This window comes from Haliotis rubra, unplaced genomic scaffold (assembly GCF_003918875.1).
Source record: "Haliotis rubra isolate DU_JTF1 unplaced genomic scaffold, ASM391887v1 Scf1870, whole genome shotgun sequence".
Lineage (NCBI taxonomy): Eukaryota > Metazoa > Mollusca > Gastropoda > Lepetellida > Haliotidae > Haliotis > Haliotis rubra.
The window spans coordinates 23588-45234 of record NW_025765859.1 but is presented as its reverse complement, the minus strand read 5'-3'; the positions used below and the strand labels follow the sequence as shown (position 1 = coordinate 45234).

At 40.7% G+C, this 21647-nt stretch overlaps 1 protein-coding gene across 1 annotated transcript; it reads right to left on the bottom strand.

Annotated features, from left to right (window-relative positions):
• Positions 1-1188: 1188 nt before the first annotated feature.
• LOC124274072 (SAP30-binding protein-like) lies at positions 1189-21515 on the bottom strand. The gene is given in 12 exon segments (XM_046709395.1): positions 1189-2628; positions 12828-12885; positions 13597-13652; positions 14758-14807; positions 17185-17247; positions 17852-17943; positions 18912-19000; positions 19660-19702; positions 20158-20175; positions 20178-20257; positions 20783-20992; positions 21437-21515. Coding segments are annotated over 11 exon segments (930 nt in total). The 5' UTR covers positions 20991-20992; positions 21437-21515; the 3' UTR covers positions 1189-2455.
• Between the last annotated feature and the right edge of the window lie 132 nt (positions 21516-21647).

Here is a 21647-nt window from a genome sequence, read left to right as displayed (position 1 = left end):
ACAATTATTTTGAGACCAATTCTAACCAGGATCTTCATGGGTTATCAAGTTTGTTGTTTAACACTTAACTCGGGAGTAGTCCACCATGTCATGTAGTTTGTACATAATAACGTATGACCACCCGATGCTGTTAGTCTGAAGACCTCTAACAAGCATGGGTTGCAAGAGTGAGTGAGTGAAGACCAATTCTAACCCACATCTTCATTTATACCTGTAGGGGGTTATCAAGAGTGAGATGAGTGAGTTTAGTTTTACGCAGCATTTTGCAATATCAGATGTCATTTTTACAATGGGGATGACACCAGAAATGATACTCATTTACAGCACATATACTGGAACATGACACGGGTTGTTCAACGGTGCAATGTTTCTAGATCTCATTTACAATGATATGCTGTCTTGATGACACAAAGTCGAAGATGAATAGATGCACTCACTCACTTTACATTGTAAGTGGATGAGTTGGACTGTTTCCACACATACGCCTGTTTTATCATATCCGGTCAGACTCAACTCAGGGTAGCCTAGTGGTTAGCCTAGTGGTTAAAGCATGCTCGGCTCATCACGCTGAAAACTCGGTTCGATTCCCCACATGGGCACAATGTGTTAAGCCCATTTCTGGTGTCCCCCACCGCCGATATTGCTGGAATATTGTTAAAAGCAGCGAAAACTAATCTCACTCACTCACTAAATCATATCCATGATTAAGATACACTGTACACAAGTACCAATTATACAATGTTAAATATCATATCCATATTGATATCAACAGTAAATAATTTGGGTTTTTAAAAATTTACTGGTCAGCATAATAAAAAGCAATTCTTTTCATTTTCATTTCTAACACGTCAACTAAGTCAGATTCTTGAACCAAGTTAATAAACAAGTCTGGTCCCTCCTAGTTCCAAATGGGTCCCTCACTGTATATGCAAAGAATAACACAAAACAATATATCTTGAAATAATTTATTTCGGCCTTGAGATATTCTGGCCTGAGGACAGACATGTTTCTATACAGCAATCATGGGAGACAAAGAAATGACAGGTATACCTGTTTTCTGACATTATGTACAGTCCAGGGCCCCGTTCCTCAAAGCGATCGTAGCGCTACGATAGTCGTAAGTCTATGTTAAAGTATGGGAGTTACGATCATCTTAGCGCTACGATCGCTTTGAGGAACGGGTCCCTGCTTGTCAATGGTCATATTTACAATGAATGGCAATGTTGTTGACTTGACGTGATGTTAACAGATCTGATATTTAGTGATGTCTCAACAGCTGACTGCCTTTCATAAAATGGCACATCTTCCTTACTTGAAACTATTGGTTACTAATTAATCCCTTTCACACAAAATGAATAATGCCGATGACTGTTGTTTTATGCAGCAGTCAAAATATTTTGAATATAGGATGATATTCTGAGTCTCAAAGGCCAACCAGTTTTGATAACTATCCTTGCTGCCCAGTAAGACCACACAAAGATCACCCTCACACATGTATACATCCATTCCTTTATGACAAGTATTAAGCACAAGGAACCCATCTTTACCCAGAAGAAATCTCAACGGGCTGAAACTATAATGGCAAACTAGCCCCAAAGAAATCAGAATGTATATAAATCTCTGCCTCAAAACAGTTTCAAAACACTCCCTAAATACACAGTAAAACGTAAAACAAGGCCAAATGAGACCTGAAATGGATTTCAATACTTTTATAGACAGAAACATTATCAAAACCCCATGATTAGCCTTGACATACGAAAGTGTCAAGTGTCCAAATGATCAATGATTCATTCCAGACTCTATAGAATTTATCAAAACGTGATATTTCTCTACACTATTACTTCACAGGGCCCCTCGTGATTGTCACCAAGGAGCTTTAAACTAATAATTGGGGGTCCCCAGGATGTCCATGTTTGTGAGTCGAGGTTAAACCCTGGGGATATATCAGCAGTATTACTTTTAATAAATATCACCCAAAGTGTCACTCAATTATAATTGAAAAAAAGGCTACCAGAGATCGGGTTGGCTTAGGTTGGCTTAGGGTAGCAGTAGCATGAGGCCTTAACTTGGGTTGCAGTCCTACAGTAGCCAACATGGTAGACAGACACACACTGCTCTTCATAATACAGTTCTATACAAAGCTGCATCAAGGCAGTGAAACAGTTTGATATTCTGTGAGTTTTTCACGGTTTGATACTGTTGGTTGTATCTGACATACAATGACTTGAAAAATGATATTTCTTTGGATATTATAACCTAGTAAATGACCCTTTCAGCTACATGACAGAGTTATATTTACAAGTATTTCAGCTCTTGTGTGAATATGAACAGACTTTCAGATAACAGCTGATTTCATCTGACTTTACATTCTAACCAGGTGAGCTAACTGGTCCTTTTAACTCAGGTGAGCTAACGAGGTAATGCACTGGTATATATTTTATGAAATCAACTACCGTCATTTCTGACTTGACTTTTTTGTAATACTACCGATGGCTGATATGACTGTTGTTTTAGTCCCTGTTGCCGACGTTGTCAAGGTTACAACTGATGGGTTTGGCATGTTCGATGAGCGGACTGCGGAGGACACCTGTGGCTGACTGTCCCACTTGGTTTTCCTTTTCTTTTCATCTGAAGAAAAAAGCAAATAACAAACAACAGGATTTAGTTTGAAACCATCAGGTCTTTGTTACAGACAGAAATCTCAGTGGAATGTTGCTGTCAAGATAATTGCACTTACATAGTGACGTGTCAAGATAATTGCCCTTACATGGTGATGTGTCAAGATAATTTAACTTACATGGTGATGTGTCAAGATAATTGCACTTACACAGTGATGAGTCAAGATAATTGCACTTAGACAGTGATGTGTCAAGATAATAGCACTTACATAGTGACGTGTCAAGATAATTGCACTTACACAGTGATGAGTCAAGATAATTGCACTTAGACAGTGATGTGTCAAGATAACTGCACTTACATAGTGATGTGTCAAGAAAACTGCACTTACAAAGTAGTGGTGGTCCGATTAATTGAAATAATCGAAGATTGGTCGCAGTGACTAAACGACCAAGCAATCGATCATGTTTTCTCATAATCGAACACAAACAATTCTGGAACACTTTTTGCATTAACAATATTTTTCACAAGGTTGGTTTTGTAAGTTACATTTCATAACCACTACAAGCTTGTTCCAAGTCATGATTGAATTTATCTTAAGACTCAAGGAATTTTATGTTCCTAACATACTAGTTAAGTGGTAAACCTTTCAAGATGTGAAATTTGCCAAAAAAACAACCCCAAAGAACTACATGTTTTTTCATTATGGTTTTTTTTCATTAAAGGTCACATAAACCCTAGGGGTACAAATACATAAATCACTAACTGGCATCGTTATAAATGAAACCCCGCCATTAAAACTACTCATTTCGACCTTTAATTGACTTAAATCAACCTTTTGACAACAGTGCACAATTCTCACCCGCAATCGAAATTTCAACCAATCAGAGCGGCCACTTCTGTGACGCTTATATGAGGAATAGCTTTGAGAGCCGATGCAGAATTCATCTACATTTTAGGGGGTAAATTATCGCGTTTACAGGCTTGTATAAACCTGAAATCGTGACAATTGTTGTGGAAAATGAAAGCTATATGTTCTCACAATCTACTGTCATTTAATTTTGTCTCCTGCTTTGCCTAGTTTCCGAAGTTACAACTTGTTTTCATAGACGATTCTGTCAAAATCGATTGGTGTCAGTAGGGCCCTATTTGTATAATGACTGATCCAAATTGATCCCATTTCTGTGTTGTTTTACCTCGATATTTAATCATGTCATGTAAAAATCTGTTTGTATTCTCAAAACAGTGTCGGCTCCATAAGTTTTCACATGCAATACAGCAATTAATACTCCCTCGTTGTAACCCGTGTTAGGTGGTATAAACCTACACATGTTATTTGTCATCATTCACTTGATGGTCAGTTAATGAATTTATAACAGGTATAATTAGTGGTAACACACTTAGATTACCCTCGACAAAGGTTCCCATTTGGCATTTCTTGTGTCTGGAGTAAATATTCAACATTATAAACATCGATCAAAGGATTAACCGATAACACGCTTGATTGATTAATTACTTTTATCTTACACAGCCGAATTGTCAAAAGGTAGTGTTTATGTATGTAGATTTACTAATCTATACTGAATACACTCTGTCGCGGTCGGGTGTTCAAGCGAAAAACAACGCCTTCTTTCAAAGGATTAACCGCAATACATTGATTGATTGCCCATTATTGGCTAACTAAATTACTGTTTTTAAAGAAAGGCTGACATTATGCAATTAGTTGCCAGGTGTGCTATCTTGGGTGACCAATGAGACTATACACCAATACCTGAAAAGATTTATCACTTTTTTCAGATATTAAACTGTTAAAAGACACATCATTTGGAACAGTTTTGTGGATATTGATGGATACATTCCTCGAACAAGGTAATGGCCTGATATTGTTCCTATAACTTTAATCTGTTTTAATTTTAATATTTGCATTTTGTTTTTATTCATTTGTCGTAGAGCATTCAACAGAATCATTGTTTTCGCCGTGAAATGTAATGAGACAGACAACATGCACTAGGTGTGTGTGCTAATTATGATTCACATTGGCAAACTATAAAATGTCTAGATATTACAGTTCTGTTATAAATTCACTATAAGTATCAGCAGATCGTCTGCTTTTTATTTAGTTTCAAAATGCATACAAGTGTGATAATAAACTAATTAGGATTATAAGACCAAATATAAAGACGCACATTGACTAGTATCTACATACTGGTGAGTGGACATTAACCATGGGAATGTAGCAAGAAATTTATCGCGCAGTATTGTGACTTCGACCCCAACCTCGCTTCCGTGGAAGAAATCAAGTATGTTATAAGTTGTGTCATGCAAAATCCGCTTGGTTATGATTCCAATACATATTTAACAACGAGTAGAAAGTAGTCTTGATTTTCTAACTTCATGAAAACAAACTATAATCTCATTATTCTAACAGATTTTTATTTTTTAAAATGGCGGCACCTCACGGGAACATCCGCCCAGTCTGAGGATAAATGGTATTTAGGTTTGTTTTCACCGAAAGTTACAAAATCAAAACTACTTTCTACTGGTAGTAAAATATGTAATTTTTAGAGTAAAATTGATATTTTATACTTATCCTGACTCATGCTCTTTGCTTGTCTTCTTCTTGCGTAACATAGTGGAAACACTTGTATCTCCTTAATTGAAGCTCCCTTCAATGTAAAATCACTAATTAGTACTCACCACCAGTTGCTCCCCTTTAATCCCTTTTGGTGGGAAAGGTGTCACCACCTTACACCTCGCGGCTTCACTCTCTCCTGATTTATTGAGCCCAACACTTGAATTTACAGGGAAATCCAAAGTGTTATGTGGGGAGGATGGAGGAAGTTGATTCTCATGAGTCAGATAAGTATAAAATATCAATTTTACTCTAAAAATTACATATTTTCCTTATCCTGACTCATGCTCTTTGTTTGTAGAATCCTACGGAACGGAGGAGGGAGTAATAGAATACTTTGGATTTATAATTAGTGATTTTGTATAAATATAACTGTAATAACTGGTATGGGAACTTCATGAAGGCATTGACTTAGATATTTCCTGTATATAAAACCATAGGTTATATAATGCCATAATTGGGTATTACATTGATATATATTGAAAAACCATTACATATATTATATATATATATAAGGACTCTGATAGAGTCAGCTGTAATAACTAAAAAGATAATGTCCATATATACTTTAGGGTGAATAACCTAAGCTAAATATATATACATAGCTCTAGAACTCCTTAGAGTTATAAGCTAGCTAAATTATGTATATAATACATATTAAACTTGTGATGGTAATATTTTAACTTGTAGGAGGGACTGTCAGCTGTTGAGCTGCAGGGACCAAAGGGCCAAATGAGAATGCCAGAGACATCTTCTGTGGTGATGTCTCTCAGGTAGTGATTCGCAAACACCATGTTCGGATTTCCAAAAGCATCCTTCCATAATTGTGTTCAATGAACAGTTACCGTGCAGGGCGAGGGTGGAAGCCAGCGCCCTAATCTCATGGATTTGATGCTGTTGGTGGGTCCAAGCCTGCTGCCTTGTAGGCCGGCATGACAGTCCTTATCCAAATAGATATGGTAGCAATGCATGACTTCTGTTTGATCTTCGCTACGGCTTATAAGGGGATGAATAAATCTTTGAGAAATCTTCACTTCTTGGATCGCCGTGAAATAAACTTTGGAGAGCTCTGACTGGACACAGTGATAAGTCTTGTGTATCTTGTGATCCGAGAATCGAGGATAGCGCTTCGTGGGTACATGGAATAACCTGTCTGGTTGACCTGGTAGTTGATTTTTTGCGATGAAATCCCATCTTAATCCCAGGTGCGCTTATGTTTTGATTGTCATCAAACTGTATCCTCTCGTGAATCCAGAGCCGGAATTTCAGATATTCTGCTGCCGTGGCTAGAGATAGCAGAAATAGTGTTTCTGTGAGAGAAATTCAAAGTTTGTCGATTCCAAAGGTTCATAGGCCTCACTTGCGAGGTGTTGTAACACTATATTCAGATCCTGCTAGCGGAACTTCCGCTTTGGTCCTCCAATCGAAAGCACGAGTAAGGCCAGTAACTCTGGAGATTTTGTCAGCTTGACACCCGCTCTCATAGTGATCACAGAGCTAAGCTGCCGCAAGATATGCTGATATCGGCCGAACCTCTTTAAATGTTTGTTTTGGCCGCGAGGTAACACAAATAGTCTGCCACTTGAGGATGTGAAGCATCTCTCGCTAAATCCTTTATTAGCTGCATAATTTTCGAAACTGTGCCACTTGTCGCCATATTGTTACGAGTCGAAGTGTCGTAAGCCGTTGACCGCTTTTTTCACTCTGGCAGAATATCCTCTTGTTTAAACACATTTGTATACAGTCCATACGCGAAGTTGGTAAACTTCTGGGTTTCGCACTTGTTTTGTGTGTGGATGTATTAACAGGTTTGAGCTTTGGGTAGCTCTAATACTGGCTGACCGATTTCTTTGAATTAGCATGGGAAACCATACCTTGGCTGGCCAGTAGGGCCACCAAAGTGAGTTGTAGATTCTGTGTTTGTTTGATTTTCTGTAATACTTGGAGGTATTATTGTTGATGCATGAAACGCTGCATCGCTGCTGAGGCCTTCCCATGATATACTTAGAGCGTCCGCTTCCCAAGCTTGTGGATCTGGATTGGTGACACGTAATGTCGGTAGCTGATTGTTGAATCTTGTGGCTTAATAGATTCATTAGGGCGCTAAGTTAACGGCTTGATTATCTGTGCAACATTTCCGTGATTGAGCATCCACTTCTGTCGGGTGATGGTAGATGAGGCCGAGAGAGCTGGCCTGCTAGTACATTTTGGCTCCGGAATGTGAACTGCTCTGATCTGTAGATTTAGATCGTGGGTTAGATCTGAATAGTTGAAAGCTTAAGTTCAAAAGGTTCAGTGATCTCGCTGGAGCCTTGCTTGTTTACGAGAACGCCACTGTGGAATTGTCGGTATGAATCATAAGGCAGCGATTTTGTAGAAATGTGCTCCAAATGTAGAATGGCGTGCTGATTACAGCTTTCATCTCTAGGATGTTTATATGGAGTTTACTTTCTTGTTGGTTCCATAATCCCGATGTCGCCTGGTTGGCGAGATGAGCTCCCTAACCCTTGAAGTGACGCCATTCCACATATAGATGGGTTTTGAATTCCTGCTCTGCTAAACAAATCCCTTCTGCAGACATTCGATTTCTTTGTCCACCATAGTAGATGAGGTCTGAGATGTTTCGGGTAGACTGAATGGCTGTAAATCGCCGAGATGTGCATTGATGAAGACCTGTAAGGGACGAATCTGTAACCTGCCTCTGACTGGTCGCGTCTCTTGGGCTGATGTGAGGAGACCTCCAGGAGGCTCTGCCATTGTCGGGTGGTAACGAGAGAGTAGAGCTGGTGGAATGGTCTGTTGGATCTTGATCCAACGGTCTTCTGGTACCTATTTATACGGTTGAGATTTTGTGATAAATCGAATGCCTAGGAACTGTAGGTCTTGTGGACGGTACTAGGTCCGACTTGAGTAAGTTTTCTTACTAACCATCCTAGCTGTGTTAGTAGCTTTATGATGTAGTTTAACTGTAGTTTGAGATGCTGTGGATCTTGATCTACTTGTATCCCGTCGTCGTCGAGGTAAAACGACCGCGAGAAATTCCTGATGATGAAGATAGGTGATAATCGGCTTTCATATCCTCGCGGAAAAGCCAGGGGCTGATGATATTCCTAATGGGAGCACTTTCCACTGGTAATGCTGCCCGCCTAAAGCAAACCGTAGGTATTTCCTGGCTTTGGAGTGTATCGATGTGCAGGTAAGCGGCCCTGTAGATCGATACTGCCCATGTAGTCCATGGGGCTAATCAACTCGCCGTGAATCTGAGGTAAAATGTATCATGCGGAACTCGAGGTTTGCGAGATAGTTCTTTGTTGAAAAAGCACATGTTGTAGATGAGTCTGTATTTCTCCTTGGAGTTTTCTCTTGGGAACTAGGAAAACTGGGGAGTAGAAAACCTGGTTCTATGTTGTCTTGGTCTAGTACTTCTATGGCCTGCTTTATTAAGAGTGATGTAACAGCCTCTCTTAACTTCGGTAGTTGTTGTGCCTGTAAGTTCGAACTTGTGAGGGTTGACTGTCAGCGGAGGCTTGGCCTTTAGTGGGATACTTAAATCCGCTGGACGAGGAATGTTGGAGACATAAGGGTCTTGGTAACATTCCCCAGTTTTCCCAGTAAAGTTGGAGGCGCCCACCCACTTTGAGATGGTTGTACTGGAACAGCTGGGGTGGAAGACTCCAGTGATCTTGTTAGGAACTGCTGGTCTTTCTTTGCATAAGTAAGGCAGAATAAATCATTCTATCATCCTCAGAAGTCGATCACTAAATCTGGTGGATAAGAGTCCTCATTGATCGCTTCTAGATCTATTTAAACCAAAAACATACCGCCTCGGCCATGGTTTCTATCTGGACTAACTTAAGGCGATCATCAATCTTGTAATTTTTGTACTTTGACATCGCTGATCAACTTATAGTTCTCATCGGCGTCTTGAGCTTTGAAGAAGGGTCAATGTTATGCGTGGGAGAACTTCTTGGCATGAAAGTTTGGTAGATGTGGTGTCTGAACTTTCGTGGCTTTGTGGAATGCTGCTGCATCTAGATTCTGTGGAACTGCTGCAATCGGGATCGATCGGGTGGTAGTGTGATAGCATCTGCATCGCCTTCTTTCATCAGATATGTCTGCCTACATTGCCATTTTAGATGGTGATGAGAGATCTAGGTTATTGACCATCCAATACCGTGATCTCAGCATCGGAGAAAATAACTCCTCCATCATCCTCTTCTTATACCATCATCATTGATGAGAGGTTGGTGCTGTTCTGACCGCGTGCTTTGTCTCTACCGTCCCGGCGATGCTTGTGCAGCTCTGTATGGTGACCTTGTAAAGGTGATCTAATGGGTGATGAACGAGGGAGGAGATCGCCTAGGTGATCTACGCCTATGAGTTGATCTTCCTCGGGTGACCCGTGAGGAGAACGCTGATAGCTTCTGAAGCTCTTGTGTAGTCCCCTGCTGTCCTCCTTCTAGATGATGAAGATCTGATTCAGCTGCCCTTCATAACGCCTCTCGCCAAGCTTCCTCTGCATGTCCGTCTGGGGAATTACTTTATAAGACCTTCGCCAAGGCTTTCTTCGTGGATGTCTGATGGTCCGAGTCCACATCTTGGGATGAAGGTGACGAGGGTGATGATCTTATTCCTGCCTTCGCTGGAAGGCCTCTCGCGAAGGCTGTACATCTAGGTCCTTCGTGGAGGTGGTCCGCGCCTTCCTTCGAAGGTGACATCGCCTTGGCTGCTACGCTGACGGGGGTGCCTCTGGGTGTTGTCTCACGCTGGAGCCTTCGAAAGGCTCGGTCCTTGCTTCTGCAGTCTATATCGGGTCTTCCATCATCGTCATAATTTGCTGCATCAGGTCATCAGGGATGGTCTGCGGCGATGTTGTCTGAAGAGCCTTCTCTCGCGGTGTTAATGATGGGGTCCACAGCAATAACGCCTGACATCAGTGTAGAGGCATCAGGCTGCATGGAGATCTCTACTGAAGTCACTGTCGCTGACACCGCCTTCTTGTGCCGTATGTCGGGATGATAATCGGGCTGGTCATCGTGAGAGGCCCATTTCTTCGGCTGGAACGATCTCGGCTGAAAGTTCTCGCTGTCTTCGTAGACTTCCCTTTGATGTCGACGCTGCCCTGGGGGTAATGGGTCTGCGCTTGAGAAGACGCCGAGGCCCCTCTTGGACTTTAGCTCGCGATGGCGATCGGATGTCTGGGGAGGCCGGTTAAACTTCTTAGAGGTGATGGACTGGCGCCCCACGCCCCTCTTCCGATGGGGTCTCTAACAGAACACCAGACGGTAGGGGGCTCGATCGCCAGCAGCTGACTAGATGGAGTATCTGGAGTATCAGCCATATTTAGCCCTTGTTTTGCGTGACCTATCTGCAGCACGCCTTAAGACGCAAAGATAGTATTTATTAAAATGCAGAATTAGATAAATTAAATGCAATAACTGCAACGTGAATCAAACGCACGGCATGAGGAACAACTAGGGCATATTACATGGATCTGAGGCAGAAAAAGCGTAATCTACAAATAGTACAGATTTTCATCGCACGCAATACTAGCTGAACAATCACTTAATACACGGAATAAACAGTAGAAATACGATAAATAATCAATACAAATTACTGAAGGATACTAGCTATACCTCTATAGTACACTATAAGAGGTAATAAACTAAGAAAATCAAAGGATATGTTGTGTAAAGGAGACACAGGCTCTCACATCCTGCTCACTGGGTGAAGAAGGAGAGAGTGAAGCATGAGGTGTGAAGGTGGCTGACACCTTCCCGCCAAAAGGGATTAAAGGGGAGCAACTCGTGGTGAGTACTAATTAGTGATTTTACATTGAAGGGAGCTTCAATTAAGGAGATACAAGTGTTTCCACTATGTTCGCAAGAAGAAGAAGACAAGCAAAAGAGCATGAGTCAGGATAAGGAAAATATGTATTTTATTGATGGCCAATAGGATTTTGCATGACATAGCCGTGATATCATAACAATTTCTCTCCTGGCAGCGAGGTGGGTGTCAATATAATACTACTTACAATATTATTGTTACTTGACCACAACCTTACTTCCGAGGAAGAAATCGTTATGTTACAAGTTGTGTCATAGAAAATCTTTATGGTCATCAATCATATACATATTTTACTACAACTAGTAAGTAGTTTTGATTCTTTAACTTCCGCGTGAAGCTATCTGAACACAAGTAAGATATCGTTTCAGGCTTCCACAACTCCCTCGCTCTCACAAACATAACCCATTTAGCACGAACTGCGCGGGTCCTGTGGAAATCTGTGCATGGGGACACCATCGCCCGACCCCTAGGAGCAATTGGACGACAAAGCAACGATTCGGCATGTCGCCGTTGATGTCGAAATCATCAAAATGATGAGCGTGCTACACATTTTCTATACAACTAACTGAAAATCGCTCTCCTCATATGACGCCACTGCAGTGCTCTGGCAACAGAGTTACGTAACCTGTCTGTGGTTTCGCTGGTTGGCGAGAGGAAGCAGGCTTACTTTTGGCCACTTTTAATCGCTCCAGTATTAATTAACCACAAGTTTTAAAGAATAAATTTGGTGTTCCGTAAGATAAGACTAACCACAAATCTTTCATATGTAATGGTTAAAAGAGTAACAAAACAAAGTTTAGTTGTTCTTTAACTAAAAAAAGAAAAAAAAAGGAAAATTTCATAATTGGCGCTCACCACCATTATTTTTCGGCGACTGATCGGGTGTAATGAAGCAATCATCAATTATGATGTTTTTAACCTATTCCCAACACTATTACATAGTGATGTGTCAAGATAATTGCACTTATGAGTGAGAGTGAATGAGTCAGAAGAGAGTGAGCCAGAAGAGAGTGAGCCAGAAGAGTAAGTGAGTGAGTCAGAAGAGAGTGAGTCAGAAGAGTAAGTGAGTGAGTCAGAAGAGAGTGAGCCAGAAGAGTGAGTGAGTCAGAAGAGAGTGAGCCAGAAGAGTAGTCAGTGGAGTGAGTCGAGGAAGAGAATGAGTCAGAAGAGTAAGAGGAGTGAGTCAGAAGAGAGTTAGTCAGAAGAGGAGGAGTCAGAAGAGTAAGTGAGTGAGTCACAAGAGTAAGTGAATGAGTCAGAAGAGTGAGTGAATGAGTCAGAAGAGAGTGAGTCAGAAGAGGAGTGAATGAGTCAGAAGAGAGGAGCCAGAAGAGAGTGAGTCAGAAGAGTAAGTGAGTCACAAGAGTGAGTGAATGAGTCAGAAGAGAGTGAGTCAGAAGAGTGAGTGAGTCAGAAGAGTGAGTGAGTCAGAAGAGTGAGTGTGTGAGTCAGAAGAGTGAGTCAGAAGAGTCAGTGTGTGAGTCAGAAGAGTAAGTGAGTCAGAAGAGTAAGTGAGTCAGAAGAGTGAGTGAGTCAGAAGATTGTGTCAGAAGAGTGAGTCAAAAGATTAAGTGAGTCAGAAGAGAGTGAGCCAGAAGAGTTAGGGGTCTGATGAAATGAGTGTGTGAGTGAGAGACAGCAGTAAATGAGTGTGTGTGATTGAGTTTCACAATGTCAGACCATTTCAGCTGTTTCATACTACAGCTCACAAGACAATTCCATTTATACCTACCAGGTGCTGAACCATCACTGGAGGAAGAGACCTTCTTCGAACCAACAATGAAATCAATCTGAAATAGCAATGGTTGAGACAGAAACAAATTGTTTATACACTGGGTCATATTTAGCATTATGCACTTCCAAAACTTTGTCATTAATAATACCCAAACAACAAATTTGAAAACTATCTTACACAAAAACACAGAAACACGCTAAGTCAATTTATCATGTATGCAATAATATACACATATATATTATAAATAAATTGGGTTCTCAATATGGAAAAGCATTTAGGGATCATCAGTCACCTAGGCTAGTCACATTTATTCCCTTGTGTAAGTGAACTGCATTTTATGCCTTAGTAAGCAATATTCCAGCCACACCACAGAGCCTGAATATATTAATGGCAGTGGATCCGTGATTTTCAAAGCAGGGGAGGGGTAGATGATTCAGATGTTTTGTTAATCTTATGAATTAAAAGAAATTAGAATCTGCAATGTCTTTAGTATGAGTAGTCCAGGGTCCTGTTTACAGTAATCTTAGCACAATGGCTGTTGTAACTTGGCATTTTGTAGAAGACGAAGGATGACAAAGTGGACAGAATTTATGAATAACAACTGTTTCATTGCATCATTTCAGTGTAGATCCCTATACCATTGTCAGTAAGATAAGTTAGCTTAAGCTGCAATGCTAAGATTGCTTTGTGAAAGTGGACCCTGGTTACTGACTGGACATATGTCCATGTGGTAAAAGAAGTAAATGGAAATCGACATTACAGGTACCTTGGTTCTGTCCTTCCGCCTCCTTCTCCGCTTCCATCTCCTTCTTCTGGTTTTATCTGAAGCAGACAGAGTCAGGGGCTTTAAAACCACTTTCTTACCAGGATGTGTGGGAGTACTGAATGAGTGAGAGGGACGTGGCTATACGGCTGCTTTCTTACCAGGATGTGTGGGAGTACTGAATGAGTGAGAGGGACGTGGCTTTACTGCTGGTTTCAAGTACAGTTCACTCATACCAGGATGTGTGGTAGCAGTGAATGAGTGAGAGGGACGTGGCTTTACTGCTGGTTTCAAGTACAGTTCACTCATACCAGGATGTGTGGGAGCAGTGAATGAGTGAGAGGGACATGGCTTTACTGCTGGTTTTCAAGTACAGTTCACTCATACCAGGATGTGTGGGAGTACTGAATGAGTGAGAGGGACATGGCTTTACCTGGGTTGGTTTCAAGAGTACACAGTTCACTCATACATACCAGGATGTGTGGGAGCACTGAATGAGTGAGAGGGACGTGGCTTTACCGCTGGTTTCAAGTACAGTTCACTCATACCAGGATGTGTGGGAGCACTGAATGAGTGAGAGGGACGGGCTTTACCGCTGGTTTCAGTACAGTTCACTCATACCAGGATGTGTGGGAGCACTGAATGAGTGAGAGGGGGACGGGCTTTACCGCTGGTTTCAAGTACAGTTCACTCATACCAGGATGTGTGGGAGCACTGAATGAGTGAGAGGGACGGGCTTTACCGCTGGTTTCAAGTACAGTTCACTCATACCAGGATGTGTGGGAGCACTGAATGAGTGAGAGGGACGTGGCTTTACTGCTGGTTTCAAGTACCGTTCACTGATGTGTGGGAGCAGTGAATGAGTGAGAATGAGGTGGGTTTAACACTGCTTCCAACAACATTTCTGTCAAACCATGGTGAGGGGAGGCACTGTATAAACCAGTTTTCCAAAATCACAGTTCAGGAAAGCTGGTTAACTGACAACAGTACAAGCCCATGTTATAGCTCTGGAAAGGGTGTTGACCATTCAGCAGTACAACAGACACAATGAGGAACATCAGCCAGCAGGATCATTACATGACTGAATTGTTCTCTGTTCTTCCCCAAAGTCATGTCATGATGCCATTTATTTAACTATCCATGCTTCCTTAAAACAACTTACCTAATTCGTCATAAAATGATTCTTTAGTCCACATTTGAGGATTAAAGATATCCTGAAAAACCCCAAAAACAAACTTATTTCATGTATCATACAGCAAACTTTGACAAAACAACATGAGTTACAACAAACCTAGCAATGTGAGGTCAATATTATAAAATGAGATCTATCACGCCTATCAAACTAATACAATACCTCTCAAGTAGAGATCTGAAAAACACCTCCATAGATGGAAGGTTTTCAAGGTTTTGTCAGAAAATATCCTGAGTGGACATGACCCTCCCAATATAAGTAATGGGCATGACTGATCTTGACACACAGAGGGGAGAGGGTTGTCAGATCTTGACACAGAGGTGTTGCCAGATCTTGACACAGGGTGTTGTCAGATCTTGACACAGAGGGAGAGGGGGCGCTGTCAGATCTTGACACACAGAGGGGTTGTTAGATCTTGACACAGAGGTGTTGCCAGATCTTGACACAGGGGTGTTGTCAGATCTTGACACAGAGGGGAGAGGGGCGTTGTCAGATCTTGACACACAGAGGGGTTGTTAGATCTTGACACAGAGGTGTTGTCAGATCTTGACACAGAGGGGCAAGGGGCGTTGTCAGATCTTGACACACAGAGGGGTTGTTAGATCTTGACACAGGGGTGTTGTCAGATCTTGACACAGAGGGGAGAGGCCGTTGTCAGATCTTGACACACAGGGGGGTTGTCAGATCTTGACACAGAGGTGTTGTCAGATCTTGACACACAGGGGGGTTGTCAGATCTTGACACAGAGAGGAGAGGGGCGTTGTCAGATCTTGACACACAGAGGGGTTGTTAGATCTTGACACAGAGGTGTTGCCAGATCTTGACACAGAGGGGTTGTCAGATCTTCACACAGAGGGGAGAGGGTTGTCAGATCTTGACACAGAGGTGTTGCCAGATCTTGACACAGGGGTGTTGTCAGATCTTGACACAGAGGTGTTGTCAGATCTTCACACAGTGTTGCTGTCAGATCTTCACAATGAGGGGTGTTGTCAGATCTTGACACAGAGGTGTTGTCAGATCTTGACACAGAGAGGCGATGCCAGATCTTGACACAGAGGAGTGTTGTCAGATCTTGACACAGAGAGGTGTTGTCAGATCTTCACACAGTGTTGTTGTCAGATCTTCACAATAAGAGGTGTTGTCAGATCTTCATGCAAAGAAGTGTTGTCTGATATTGACACAGAGAGGTGTTGTCAGATCTTGACATAGAGAGGTGTTGTCAGATCTTCACAGAGAGGGGTTGTCAGATCTTGACATAGAGAGGTGTTGTCAGATCTTGACACAGAGGGCTGTTGTTAGATCTTGACACAGAGGGGTGTTGTCAGATCTTGACACAGAGGGGTGTTGTTAGATCTGACACAGAGAGAGGTGTTGTCAGATCTTCAGAGAGCTGTCGTCAGATCTTCACATAGAGGTGTTGTCTGATCTTGACCGAGAGGTGTTGTCTGATCTTGACACAGAGAGGTGTTGTCAGATCTTGACACATGGGTGTTGTCAGATCTTCAGAGAGGTGTTGTCAGATCTTGACACAGAGAGGTGATGTCAGATCTGTCAGATCTTCAGATCTTCGAGAGTGTTGTCTGATCTTGACATAGAGAGGTGTTGTCTGATCTTGACACAGAGAGGTGTTGTCAGATCTTGACACATGGGTGTTGTCAGATCTTCAGAGAGGTGTTGTCAGATCTTGACACAGAGAGGTGTTGTCAGATCTTTACAGAGGTGTTGTCAGATCTTCAGAGAGGTGTTGTCAGATCTTCACAAAGAGAAGTGATGTCAGATCTTCACACATAGACAGGAGTTGTCAGATCTTCACACAAAGGTGTTGTCAGATCTTTACACTGAAGGGTGTTGTCAGATCTTCACAATGAAGGGTGTTGTCAGATCTTCACACAAAGGTGTTGTCAGATCTTCACAGCAAGAGGTGTTATCAGATCTTCACACAGAGAGGTACTGTATCTTCATAAATGACATGAGATTAAATAGGCAATACCATTTACTTGCCTTGCTTCTATGATTGCTATGACAACGGAGATTAATCATTCCCATACATGTAACGTAGGGGCACAACATGGACTAGTGGATTATGTATGTTGCCTAATGCCAGACTTGGCAATATTCCAGCTATATGATGGTGATCTGTCTGGACCAGACAATCAAGTGATTGACATCAGGGACCTCAAACAATGCAACTGGGATACAATGACATGAACCAACCAAGTCAGCGAGCCTGAATACCTGATCCAAACAGTCAGCCTCTTATGACAAGCATGAGTTTTCAGATCAAGTGTAACCCTGATCTTCATAGGACAGAGGATTACATGAAAAGACTAAACTGGGAGAAACTACTAGTTTTCCTCGTCTCTCAATGTCCAGCCGTGAACTAGATACAAAGGGTAACAAGGAGGAAAGTTTGTTCCTTTGTTCCTTCTATGTGCAAAAACTCTATTAACTTTTCATATATATACTGAAACAAAAAAACAACATGCATCAGTTTCAACAGTTCATATTCATTCGTTCCATAGATTCAAAGTTAACAACAAAATTCCTTCAGAAATAGAACAAGTCTGTCCTGATGTGATCATGCAAAGGAATTATCAAAACAGTCAATACGAGTTCTGTATGATACATTAATTACATGGAATTCCCCTTATGTATATCTATATTGCCACAAGAGTACAGTTGCTAAAACATGCAATAATTTAGATGAATGAGTGTGTGAGTTGGGTATTACGCCACTTTCATCAATATTCCAGCAATATCACGGCAAGGGACACCAGAAATGGGCTTCACACATTGTACCCATATGGGGAATCAAACACTGGTCTTCGGCGTGACAAGCAGAACACTTTAACCACTAGGCTAACCCATCGCCCCTTAGATGAATGAAGATGATGTATTTCATCATATAAAACAATAGGGACCACAAATGGGTATTTTCATCATCAGTTAAACAATGGATCTTGAAAAAGAAACTTCTGATAGTACACAAACTGTGTACTGTTTGATTGAAAGCCATTAATATTTCCTTTGCACCCGTTTAGTTGAGAATAAAGTAAAGCTATTCACCTTGGATTTCTAAAATCTTTTCTCTGTTGAATCATCACATTGTTGCTGTAGCCACTCTTCAACATGCGATCATAGTTTCGAGCAATCTTTTCCTGAAAATGACATTGTTGTCATAAGAACAAAACATTGGAGTGAAAGTGCTGCCCTTTATAACAACACTGGATGTAAAACAGAGAGTCTTCAAATATGCTCCAGTGAACATGTGAGCCTTAAGTTCTGATCGTAACATACATCTTGAATTCTTCTTAGGTTGACCAGCAGATCTTTCGATAACAAACTACCTACTCTAACTAAATTCCTGAAAGATAGGCTGGTGCTAGTCCTGGTCTTGGTTAAAAAAAAAATATATATACAAGAATCTGGTCTTGCAGCAACAGTGAGCTAGTGAAGAACTTTTATAAAAGGCTTATGTGATCAGTTAACTTGGGTACACATTGCACAACAATCACATCCTCAGTTAATACACCTCACGCGAGATAATCAAGGGGCCCTGTCTCTATATACAGTGGAAACCTGATAAGTAAAATTTCAAGGGACTCGCCAAAATTGTTTACTTATCAGGTATTTTACTTATCCAAACTTATAAAACCTGCAAACGACAACCATATGAATGTATATGTATGCATATGTAACAATGAACAACTTATCAGGGCTGGCAGTGTATTGTCAACTGCTTGACGCCAGCGAGCTGTAAATAGGGTGTTTGTTTGACTGGAGACTGACACGACTGCCCCTCATGTTGGATTATGTGGTGATCGCTAATTTAGTTATCCAGTCTCTTTGTTAGGTAATGTACTTCCATGGACCGTGAGAAGACGCTTAGTTAAGCGGTATTGTTTTTACTTATCCGAGTTTAGTTAACCGGACTCTAATAGTGATAATTAATGAAGAAATTTGCGGGACCAAAGAAAAGTGTTTACTTATCAGGTCTGTGTGTAGTTAAGCAGTCTTTACTTAGAAGCTGTTTCCACTGTATTTATACCCTTTTGTATGACATGATAAAACATACAGTACAAGTAACTAAGTATGCTAAGACAAAATATGTAAATGTCACACAAACTTGTAATTCTTTTGAGCATCGTCCTACAGGTTCTGGAGGGATTTGTATTTCTTCTGCTGACATGTTCCGGACTTTCCGTGACAGAGCAGCTGCAAGAACAGCATTCAATAAGTCAATACTTTCTTCCTGTAGTCCACATGTAAAGAGTATTATTACTAGATAACGATGTGACATTTTCATCAATTACAAAGAGTAAGGAGTTGGCTTCAACACTGCCTATAACAGTAGCCCAACCCAAAGTGATGCAGGTCTCAGATCTTTATCCCTTTGGCGATATCCACGAGAACGGACAAACAGGAATTCAATCCCACGATCGTATGTCTCTGATGTGCCAAAGGAACACAACTCAGCCAATTGCTGAAGCTTAGACGACTGGGCTACTTGTGCCCCTTTCACAACATGAAATATAGGTATGTCCAGTAATATCAAACAAGATTGGAAATTAAGGGTACTGGGGTACTTGAAGGAAAACAGAGGAAAACCTGCAAATCACGATTGAAACCAATGATCACAGATTTCTGGCATGCCAAAGGGACATAACTCTGCACAGTAAATTTGTGAAACACGGGTGACTGGGCAACTGGCTTTGAAATTTGGAACTTTGCAATACATTGTGATACATATCGCAACATAGCCTTGAATATCACAATATATTGTGATACACTTTGAACCTCCAATACTCATCCCTAGTCAGGATAAGGAGCAATTTACATTTGTTGATACAGTATATGGATGAAACAGTACTTACAGGCATCTTGAGTATCTAAAACCTTTTCCTCAATATCAGTTTTCTGAAAGAAAGAGAAAATTACTCCTTCAACATGTCAAACTGACTCCCATAAACATGATAAATGTATTAGCATAACAACATAAGTTTAAAACCAAAGTGATCAAATGGGTAAGTTTCATTTCACTTTCCTTGAGCAATCTTACAGATATTTTTCACTTTTAGAATAAAAGCTACAGAAATTCAGTTAGGGCTTTCTTGTCTCTGCAATAAATTCTGCAATTTTACATCTCATTATTCAAATAACTTTTAACATGTTGAGATTCAATTCTGGTTATCATTATTACCTTAAAACATTAGTTCAGAATCTCTAGAGATATGGGTTTTCTCGGAATAATAATAATGCAGCCCTTTGAGGACACTTTGAATGTTCTTTACAAGTGGATTATTATTATCGTTGTAGTTCTTTCTGACATGGTACTTGAGACATGTCCTTCCAACTTCTTGTACAAAACATACCTGTATATCTAAAAGATCGAACTTTCTTCCTCCACTTCTTCTTCTGATTGACTTTCTTCATCTTCCTGATCATCAGGTCCATAGGACACTAGCTTAGTGGCTGCAGGGAAAATAATGAATAAAGTATCTATGGACTGAAGAAGGGGTGGATGAAGAGAACAATTATCTCCAATTCTCACATCCAATCATCTGTCAAAACAGGCATCATTAGCCATAATGCCCATCACTAATCATGACTAGTGGCTATTGTTATTCAAGGATGTTCCATGAGTGATAGTTGGTCTTAAGACCATAAACAATAAACATAGCGAGTAAGGTAGGAAACTGATTTTAATAGTAATCCAGTTACATTGTGGCATGTCACATTGTCAGCTTCATCGTTCATGCAAGAAGAAAAGCCTGAAATGGTGCAGGTCATAAATGTTTACCACTTTGTTAATTTCAACCCAAGTGCATGGGTAGAGCAAAAACCTAGAAACATAATCCAAATAAAATGGGACCCCAACCCATAATCATAGGTTTCTGGTGTATATCCAAGGGAAGCAACTCTGCACTGCAAAATCTGTTATCACACAGAAATCTGTGATTACATATGTACTTCATGTACTTACTCCGCTTTATAAGCGTGGTTTTTCAGGAACACTAGAGTTGGAATTATCATTTTGTAGATTTGGTAAGGAAGATGGGCGTGGCTCTTGTTTGGCAAGAAGTTCTTGTGTTTCTTCATCTGAGATGTTGTCTACAGCTGATGGTATCTCCTCATCAGAATCTTCACCATAGTCAGCTGTCAGAGACTTCATGACTGTCAGACTATCTGATCTCTCCATGGCCATCACTGTAATATTTGGAAACAGCAAAGTCATATAATGTTGAAAAACTTCAAAACTGAAGAGGTGTGATGAGGTCCTCAAGGTCTGATTTTATGAACACCTACAAAATAGTAATTCATATGGCACTACATTTGGGTATCATGAAGCTCTATCCCGGGTTGTCATGTCTGAAAGGTTTCGGCACAGGCTCTACAAATATACAGCAAAGCATACAAAATTTTATGCTGTACCCTAGAGTCCACGGTGAAACTATCTATATGGATACGCCGCTCTATGGAACAGACAAGGAGCGGTTATCCGTAAATCGTATCCTTCGTCATTTACTTCTAAATTATTCAAACAATATACAACTTAATTGAATAGTGTTATGCAACTGCGGTCTGTGGATATCATTACGTTGGGCATCTTTAACTCACCCAGACACAGTCCTGTAATTAAATAACATTTACCTGATTCTTAGTCAGAAATACGAAAATCGACCGCACAAAAGATAACCGGAAGTCCAATTTTGCAAACTTCAGTGAAGAAGAGTCTCAATAAATGCTAAGCTACGGTATTGTTTTCGAATCAGAAACTACTGAATAACATGTATCACTTTAAAGTTAGTTTAATTTGGATTATTTATGAATATATAAACATTGATGCAAAAAAATAGTTTTT